The 10,000-nt window shown below is 51.6% G+C and overlaps 1 protein-coding gene across 1 annotated transcript in view; it reads left to right on the forward strand.

Annotated features, from left to right (window-relative positions):
- Positions 1–10,000, forward strand: part of LOC116218138 (tyrosine-protein phosphatase non-receptor type 4-like) — a 49,848-nt gene that overhangs the window by 19,336 nt on the left and 20,512 nt on the right. The window contains 1 exon segment of the mRNA XM_042702934.1: positions 9,046–9,153. Within this exon segment, the coding sequence (XP_042558868.1) occupies positions 9,046–9,153 (108 nt within the window).

Genomic DNA, 10,000 nt, shown 5'->3' on the forward strand with positions numbered 1-10,000 from the left:
TGCGTGTGGGTGTGACGGTGCTGAAGTGTGTGTTTGTTGCAGGGATGTGTGCCAGTGTGATGTAGGGCCAATGATTTTCCGCGATAACGGAAAACGGACGGAATTCGCGGAATGAACACTTTGAAACGGAATTGCAACTTTGAAACGGAAATATCATTTTGTGCATACAAATCGCCCAAATTCCCCTGTATTTTGGGCTGCAAGGCTATATTTCTTTCAAATAAACACAACAACGATTGCAACAATGAACAAACATTAATTAAAGAACAAAACCACTGAGAAAATGTCACGTCTGCGCTGAACTCTGCTCCGGCCACGCCCCCCTTTTTAACGGTTGACCCACACACGTCCGCTAAAGCCACATTCAGTCACATTCACGCGCTCGTCTTCCCAATCGCATTTAAAACAAAACATTTTTAGTCTTCTGTTCTGTTGATGGCTGGCAAACAACAATATAAGAAGGGCACGTATTATTCAGTCATTTTAAGCCATCAATCTACCTCAGGGTGAACAAAATGAGCTGAAACGGAAAATGCATTTTTTTGAAACGGAAAATCATTGGCCCTAGTGATGGTGCTGAAGTGTGTGGGTGTGATGGTGTTGAAGTGTGTGTTTGTTGCAGGGATGTGTATGGGTGTGACGGTGCTGAAGTGTGTGTGTGTGTGTGTGTGTGTTGCACGGATGTGTGTGGGTGTGACGGTGCTGAAGTGGCCACAGACATGGCCCCACCCACCTCACACTGCACATTCCTCTCACAGCTGTCACTGACCCTCAGCCCGAGAGACACACACACACACACACACACGTGTACACACACACACACACACACACACACACACACACACACACACACACGTGTACACACACAGACAGACACAGACACAAACACACACACGTGTATATACACACAGACACACAGACAGACACACACACACACACACACAGGGGCTTGGTTGTATGTGTGGACGATACTGCTCTAACCACCTGGCAGGGATACCCAGGCCTGATATGCCCCCCCCCCCCGCCCCTTCTGTGGGATGTCCTAATCACACGAGACACCCGGACCCCACCAGCTAGGCACTGCATCCTCCCCTTCCCCTGTCCCCCAATTACCCCAGTTCCCCTTGCTGCCCCTCGCCCCTCTCCCCTCTTCCACTCCTGCCCCCCCCCCCCCCCCCCCCGCATCTCCTCCTCTTTACCCCCCATGGCCCCCATGGCTGCCAGGCTGCTTTGTTTCAGCTCCCCCCCCCCCCCCCCCCCCCTCTCTAATCTGCTCACAATGAGGCAGGGACCGAAATGTCAGGATCATGTACTGGGATGGTGATTATTGCAGCCGAAGAGTGTGTGTGTGTGTGTGTGACGTACTTTGCAGTGTGCTTTCCATGGTGGTATGGCCATTCTGCTCTTGTTCCATCACAGCATATGTGCTCGGCAGACGCAGATACACATGCAAATACTCACTTACACACACACACACACACACAAACACACACACACACATTTGCCCCCAAAAACACATGCATCTCCAGTAAATCACGTGTGTGTGTGTGTGTCTGGTGAAAGATGGGTAAAATAAGGCTCTGTTGGTTGAGTCTGATCCCTGTAGTACTGTACAGACTCAGAAGAGAGAGGAGGATGGGATGGGGGAGAGGAGAGAGATAGTGGAAAGGGGGATACACTTGGGTTGAATAATAGAAAAAGGAGGTAGAGAATAAGAGCAAGAAAGAGCTGGAGTGTGAGCGTCCCCTCCCCTCCCCCACTCCTGTGCCAGACCGTCCTCAGTCTTATTTAGCACACACACACACACACACACACACACACACACACACACACACACACACACACACACACACTCCTGCTGCTGACTTATTTATGCACAACACGAGGTGTTCCCTTTTCTGTTTGCCTTTCCCCCCCTAACTTCCTCTATAATTCAGAGCCCACTGCCTGCAGAACACAGCCCGCCTGCGGGGGGCGCTCACACGGCTCGGGGGGTTAAGGGTCGAGGGTCAACAGTGAAGATCGCTACAAATCAAAACGTTTCACTCGTAAATGTGTCCGCAAATCGCAGTTGTCTACGACCTTCTGAAGTCGTTTAGTAATCAGAAGGTTGTTAGTTCGATTCCCTGTCGAAGCGTCCTTGAGCAAGACACTGAACCCCTAACTGCTCCTGATGTGCAGTGTGCCATCAGTGTAAACGTAAAAATGTGTATACATCCTTGTAAGGTCGCTTTGGATAAAAGCGTCTGCTAAATGTAAAATGTAAATGTAAAACCTCGGACTGGTGATACACTCCCCTCTTGAGTGTCGGGTCCTTCTGCTCTACATCGATAAGTGTGTGTGTGTGTGTGTGTGTGTGTGTGCGTCTGCTAAATGTAAATGTAATGGTGTGCCACCTCTCTGCTCTAACTCCAAGTCCCCTATGGGCAGCCATAAAGGGTCTTGCAACAGAGAGAGGTCACAGGTGACCACTTTGCCTGGAGCCTGAACTACAGTGTGTGGCATGTCCTTGTTCTGCCTCTTCCTCCTCTTCCTCTTCATCATCGTCCCACGTCAGCTGAGGCCTCAGTGCCGGCCTGACCTTTGACCCCTCCATCAACACCGCTCGGATCAACAGCTGCCAGGCAGAAGGGACCTTAAATGAGACACTTTGCTAGAGTGTGTGTGTGTGTGTGTGTGTGTGCGCGCATGTGTGTGTGTTTGTGCCCAAGCCTGTGTGAGTAAGTGATTGCAGACGTGTGTGTGTGTGTGTGTGTGTGTGTGTGTGTGTGTGTGTGTGTGCGTGCGTGCGCGCATGTGTGTGTGTTTGTGCCCAAGCCTGTGTGAGTAAGTGATTGCAGACGTGTGTGTGTGTGCGCGTGTGCGCGCTGCACTGCCTGCCTCCTTCACTCGACTGTGTGAATAATGCATCGCCGGTGTTTCAGAAAGCCTGCATTTGCACATTGGCCTGATGCTTTTAGGCAGCCGCAAGACAGCTGGAAGTGAGAGGTGGTTATAAAAAGCTTGGCTTGTGCTGAGACCTCCAGTCAGGGACCCGGCACAGCCTGCCTCCCTGTAGTCTCCAAAGACTATCCACCAGTGTAGCCTGCCTCCCTGTAGTCTCCGAAGACTATCCACCAGTGCAGCCTGCCTCCCTGTAGTCTCCGAAGACTATCCACCAGTGCAGCTTTCCTGTAGTCTCTGAAGGCCTCCCTGTACTCTCTGAAGACTATCCACCAGTGTAGCCTGCCTCCCTGTAGCCTCTGAAGACTATCCACCAGTGCAGCCTTCCTGTAGTCTCCGAAGACTATCCACCAGTGTAGCCTGCCTGCCTGTAGTCTCTGAAGACTATCCACCAGTGTAGCCTTCCTGTAGTCTCTGAAGGCCTCCCTGTACTCTCTGAAGACTATCCACCAGTGTAGCCTGCCTCCCTGTAGCCTCTGAAGACTATCCACCAGTGCAGCCTTCCTGTAGTCTCCGAAGACTATCCACCAGTGTAGCCTGCCTGCCTGTAGTCTCTGAAGACTATCCACCAGTGTAGCCTTCCTGTAGTCTCTGAAGGCCTCCCTGTACTCTCTGAAGGCTATCCACCAGTGTAGCCTGCCTGCCTGTAGTCTCCGAAGGCCTCCCTGTAGTCTCTGAAGGCTATCCACCAGTGGTTAGGAGTGGTGGAGGAGAGGGGTCCATAATTTCTGTAGTTATTGGTAGGAGATATTTCGCTGTTTTTTTTTTTTTGTGTGTTATTAAGTGACTGAATGAATGGATAAATCTGACTGGGTACGACATAGAGGTTTGATCACTCAGAAAGTTCAGAAAAGGCCACGACTTGAAATATATAACTTTGGCACAGAAAACTCCTCATGTTCTTACAACTTGTACATTTACGAGGCCTAGGAAGTCAGGAAGGCCAAGGATGAGGGGAAGCCTACTGAGGGTGTGTATGGAGATGGTTAGCTTAAGCTGAGTTAGTGTAGCCTCAGGCACAGTAGCTTCCCTTTAATGTTGAATATCAAAGCTGGAATGCGCCCCAAGCACCAACCCACCAATTAGACCCGACCGTCAGTGGCTCCTTCAGCAAGGAGGAAGCACCAACCCACCAATTAAACCGACCGTCAGTGGCTCCTTCAGCAAGGAGGAAGATCCACTTACCGTTAAACCGACCATCAGTGGCTCCTTCAGCAAGGAGGAAGTTCCAGTTAGCGTTAAACCCAGACTCCGATAGCGTGTGAATGGACTACCTGCTCAGACCAGAGAGTGTGTGAATGGACCCAGAACCAGACCGTGTGTGAATGGACCCAGACCCAGACCGTGTGAATGGACCCAGACCCAGCCAGCGTGGGGATTGGACTACCTGCATCCGGGACCGACCCGTGTAGTGTCTCCATAGGGACCGACCCGTGTAGTGTCTCCATAGGGACCGACCCGTGTAGTGTCTCCATAGGGACCGACCCGTGTAGTGTCTCCATAGGGACCGTAGTGTCTCCATAGTGACAGACCCGTAGAGTGTCTCCATAGGGACCGACCCGTGTAGTGTCTCCATAGGGACCGTAGTGTCTCCATAGGGACCGACCCGTGTAGTGTCTCCATAGGGACCGTAGTGTCTCCATAGGGACCGAGACCCGTGTAGTGTCTCCATAGGGACCGACCCCGTGTAGTGTTTCCATAGCGACAGACCCGTAGAGTGTCTCCATAGGGACCGACCCCGTGTAGTGTCTCCATAGAGACCGAGACCTGTGTAGTGTCTCCATAGGGATGCCGGATTTAGTCACAATAATTTATTAAATGCTTCCGAAGGGGTTGATTTTGCTTTGTCAGGTGGATTATAATAATAATGCTTTAATTTCTGCTACTGAGGATCGCAATGCATTCTGGGAGTCAGTATGTGTGCCCCCTGGGTCTTTGTGGTGTTGGAACCCTGCTCTGTCAGTTGAGCTGCTGGAAGCCCTCGTGTGTGTGTGTGTGTGTGTGTGTGTGTGTGTGTGTGTGTGTGTGTGTGTGTGTGTGTGTGTGTGTGTGTGTGTGTGTGTGTGTGTGTGTGTGTGTGTGTGTGTGTGTGTGTGTGTGTGTGTGTGTGTGTGTGTGTGTGTGTGTGTGTGCCCACACACCTAGGAGAGCTGGGCACCCCGTTGGCACAGCGGTGCCTGTGACTCTGTGCCAGTCCTGGGCACCGGAGACGGGTGTGTGCCAACCCCTTACTGCCTTCCACAGAACCTTTGGAGTGGTCAACTCCTCCCAGCCCACCAACACATGTATATACACACACGTGTGCTTATGCACACACACATAACTGTGCGGGGGAGTTAATTAAATAATTACACACACACATGTACACATATACGTATAAACACACACGTGTGCTTATGCACACACATCACTGCGGGGGAGTTAATTAAATAATTACACACACACATGTACACATATACGTACACACACACACACACACACACACACACAGAGAGCCCACCTGCTATGTTGTCATTCTTGTCACACACAGCGTGGCGTGGAGACATGTGAGCCGGTGCTGAGCCCTGTTGCCATGGCGATGTGGAGGCAGAAACCGTGTGTGTGTGTGTGTGTGTGTGTAAGAGAGAGCACGTGAGCAGGATGGAAACCAGGAACTAAGCGGGAAATCAAACCATCCAGTTTCAGTTTTATCTGTGGTCCAAAATGACCATCACTGCCAAGACGTTCAGACACACACATGTACACACACACATGTACACACACACACACAGAGAATCAGGAGCAAAATGACCATCACTGCCGAGACGTTCAGACGGGCGATTGTAGAAGAATTAGGAGCAAGGTTTTCTTTCCAACGATGCGCATCAAGGGAGGGAGAGCATGCCTTCACATAAAGAGTCACCAGCTTCTCTGATGAGAACAGACAAAGTCTCCGTTTAAGTGTCCTAGGTCTGACAGAAGAGGGTGTTGGTCACAGGGCCCACCTTGTGTAGTTCACACTGCGTCAGGACGATCACCAGGCTACCATCATCAGGTGTTATCCTGCCAACACACACACACACATTTTCTCTCTCTCTCTCTCTCTCTCTCTCTCTCTCTCTCTCTCTCTCTCTCTCTCTCTCCTAGAAATGTTCCATTCTTATCTTTAAGAACCCAGGGACAGGATCTACCCCAGGATGTCCACAGATATCATAAGACCATAAAGTAACACATGAGTGAACACACACACGAAGTCACACACCACTCAGACATTCAGGGATTCTTCTACTGAAGCCCAATGAAGGACTATCAGTGGAAGACTCATGAGACCTGCATTCTGGTTTGCACTCCTTCAGTTGCTGCTGTCACCTAGTCGCCCTCCACCCCTTCATTCACACCTTCATTCATCCCTTCATTCACCCCTTCATTCACCCCTTCATCATCCCTTCATTCATCCCTTCATCCATCCCTTCATCCATCCCTTCATTCACCCCTTCATCCACCCCTTCATCCAGCCCTTCATCCACCCCTTCATTCATCCCTTCATTCATCCCTTCATTCATCCCTTCATCCATCCCTTCATTCATCCCTTCATCCACCCCTTCATTCATCCCTTCATTCATCCCTTCATCCATCCCTTCATTCACCCCTTCATCCACCCCTTCATCCATCCCTTCATTCATCCCTTCATCCATCCCTTCATTCATCCCTTCATTCACCCCTTCATCCACCCCTTCATCCATCCCTTCATTCATCCCTTCATCCATCCCTTCATTCCCCCCTTCATTCATCCCTTCATTCACCCCTTCATTCATCCCTTCATCCATCCCTTCATTCCCCCCTTCATTCATCCCTTCATTCACCCCTTCATTCATCCCTTCATTCATCCCTTCATTCATCCCTTCATTCATCCCTTCATCCACCCCTTCATTCATCCCTTCATTCACCCCTTCATCCATCCCTTCATTCATCCCTTCATCATCCCTTCATCCATCCCTTCATTCACCCCTTCATCCACCCCTTCATCCACCCCTTCATCCACCCCTTCATCCATCCCTTCATTCACCCCTTCATCATCCCTTCATTCATCCCTTCATCCATCCCTTCATCCATCCCTTCATTCACCCCTTCATCCACCCCTTCATCCAGCCCTTCATTCATCCCTTCATTCATCCCTTCATTCATCCCTTCATTCATCCCTTCATCCATCCCTTCATTCATCCCTTCATCCACCCCTTCATTCATCCCTTCATTCATCCCTTCATCCATCCCTTCATTCACCCCTTCATCCACCCCTTCATCCATCCCTTCATTCACCCCTTCATCCACCCCTTCATCCATCCCTTCATTCATCCCTTCATCCATCCCTTCATTCCCCCCTTCATCCATCCCTTCATCCATCCCTTCATTCCCCCCTTCATTCACCCCTTCACCCACCCCTTCATTCATCCCTTCATCCAGCCCTTCATTCATCCCTTCATCCCACCCCTTCATTCATCCCTTCATTCATCCCTTCATCATCCCTTCATTCATCCCTTCATTCATCCCTTCATTCATCCCTTCATTCACCCACACCTTCATCCCCCCCTTCATCCATCCCTTCATTCACCCACCCCTTCATTCACCCCTTCATCATCCCTTCATCCATCCCTTCATCCATCCCTTCATCATCCCTTCATTCATCCCTTCACCCACACCTTCATTCATCCCTTCATTCCCCCCTTCATCCAGCCCTTCATTCATCCCTTCATTCACCCCTTCATCCATCCCTTCATCCAGCCCTTCATTCATCCCTTCATTCACCCCTTCATCCATCCCTTCATTCATCCCTTCATTCACCCCTTCATCCACACCTTCATTCATCCCTTCATCATCCCTTCATTCATCCCTTCATCCATCCCTTCATCATCCCTTCATCCACCCCTTCATCCACCCCTTCATCCATCCCTTCATTCATCCCTTCATTCACCCCTTCATCCACCCCTTCATCCATCCCTTCATTCATCCCTTCATTCACCCCTTCATCCACCCCTTCATTCAGCCCTTCATTCTTCCTTCTGTCATTCTCACCAACGCTCCATTCATCTTTTCCCCCCCATCCCTTGCTCCATATCTCCCTCCATCTCTTCCCCTGCCGCTCTCTCCCTCCATCCCCCTCGGGGGTGAGCTGGGGCAGTGGGGTGGAGTGTGGGGTGGGGTGGGGTGGAGTGTGGGGTGGCAGGCTTCATCTGTTGGTGGGCAGTAGGAGATGGCCGAGTGCCTCAGGGCGCGCAGTGTTTCCCGTGCTGTGTCACTTCCTATTAGGCTCCACTGTGCTCTGCTGCGCTGCGCTGCCCCGCTCCGAGTCGCTCCGCTCTGGTCTGCTCCGCTCCGAGTCGCTCCGCTCCGAGTCGCTCCGAGTCGCTCCACTCTGCTCCTCTCCTCGCCGGGCACAGCACGCTCACATGAGCAGAGGAGAGGAGAGAGAGCTGGGGCCGCCACAAGAGATGTTGCTCAGAACCGGCCTGCTAGAACCTGCACCGAATCACAGAGATGTTGCTCAGAACCGGCCTGCTAGAACCGCCACCGAATCAGAGATGTTGCTCAGAACCGGCCTGCTAGAACTGGCCTGAATCACAGAGATGTTCTAACCTCTAACTTCCTTTCCATCCGGTTCTGTCCTGTGCACCAGTATAACTCCCCATCACTCTGACTGTGCACCAGTATAACTCCCCATCACTCTGACTGTGCACCAGTATAACTCTGACTGTGCACCAGTATAACTCCCCATCACTCTGACTGTGCACCAGTATAACTCCCCATCACTCTGACTGTGCACCAGTATAACTCCCCATCACTCTGACTGTGCACCAGTATAACTCCCCATCACTCTGACTGTGCACCAGTATAACTCTGACTGTGCACCAGTATAACTCCCCATCACTCTGACTGTGTGTGTGTGTGTCTTGGCTCAATGCTCCATGTGGCTTCTTGTGGTCAAGCCAACGATTGTTGCATGTGGTTGGTTTTGTTTTGAAAGCAGATATTGCACAGGTCTTTTACGGGATAATGGACTTTCCAGGACAGAGCGGTTAAATCGTGTGTCTCTCTGTGTCTCTCTCTCTCTCTCTCTCTCCCATGCAGAAGCACGATCAGGGACAGGTCCTGCTGGATCTAGTGTTCAAGCACCTCGAGCTGACGGAGCGCGATTACTTCGGCCTCCAGCTGGCTGACGACACCTCCGACAGCCAGGTGAGTTCCGCCCTACACACACACACACACACACACACACACACACACACACACACACACACACACACACACACTGTGACGTTTACTTCCCATTGGCTGGTTTCGGTCATGCCCAGGCGTAGCCAGTCAGTGTGGAGTTTTGGTTGCCGTGGTTACTGCGGCTCTGTGGCGTTTGCAGCTCACGCTCTCGGTGGTTTCGGTGCCAAAGCTGAGCGCTGTGAAGATGGCGATGGATGTTTTTCCTATTCCCTGCGTTGAAGTCGCTAGCTAGGTAGCGGTAAGCAGTTGCTCTCTCCAGGTCTTTGGGATAAACCCATAATCACACACCCTTGTGTCCAGCCTACCCTCCACCCCACCAGCTACGCCCCAAGACCCTCCACCCCACCCGCTACGCCCCCTTAGTCCCGTCCTTTCCCACGCAGCGGACTACGAGCCCAGATGCCTCTGCGTAGAGCTGTGGGGTTTAAATGGCCGGGCCTTTCCATATTCACCGGCTGCTGCTGCTGCTACCTCAGTCAGCAGTACAGAGGGGCCACTCGCCGTGAGTGTGTGTGTGTGTGTGTGTGTGTGTGTGTCTACCTCCAGTCAGCAGTACAGAGGGGCCACTCGCCGTGTGTGTGTGTGTGTGTCTACGTGTCTACCTCCAGTCAGCAGTACAGAGGGGCCACTCGCCGTGTGTGTGTGTGTGTGTGTGTGTGTGTGTGTGTGTGTGTGTGTGTGTGTGTGTGTGTACCTCCAGTCAGCAGTACAGAGGGGCCACTCGCCGTGTGTGTGTGTGTGTGTGTGTGTGTGTGTGTGTGTGTGTGTGTCTACCTCAGTCAGCAGTACAGAGGGGCCACTCGCCGTG

This window comes from Clupea harengus, chromosome 21 (assembly GCF_900700415.2).
Source record: "Clupea harengus chromosome 21, Ch_v2.0.2, whole genome shotgun sequence".
In the NCBI taxonomy this organism is placed as follows: Eukaryota; Metazoa; Chordata; class Actinopteri; order Clupeiformes; family Clupeidae; genus Clupea; species Clupea harengus.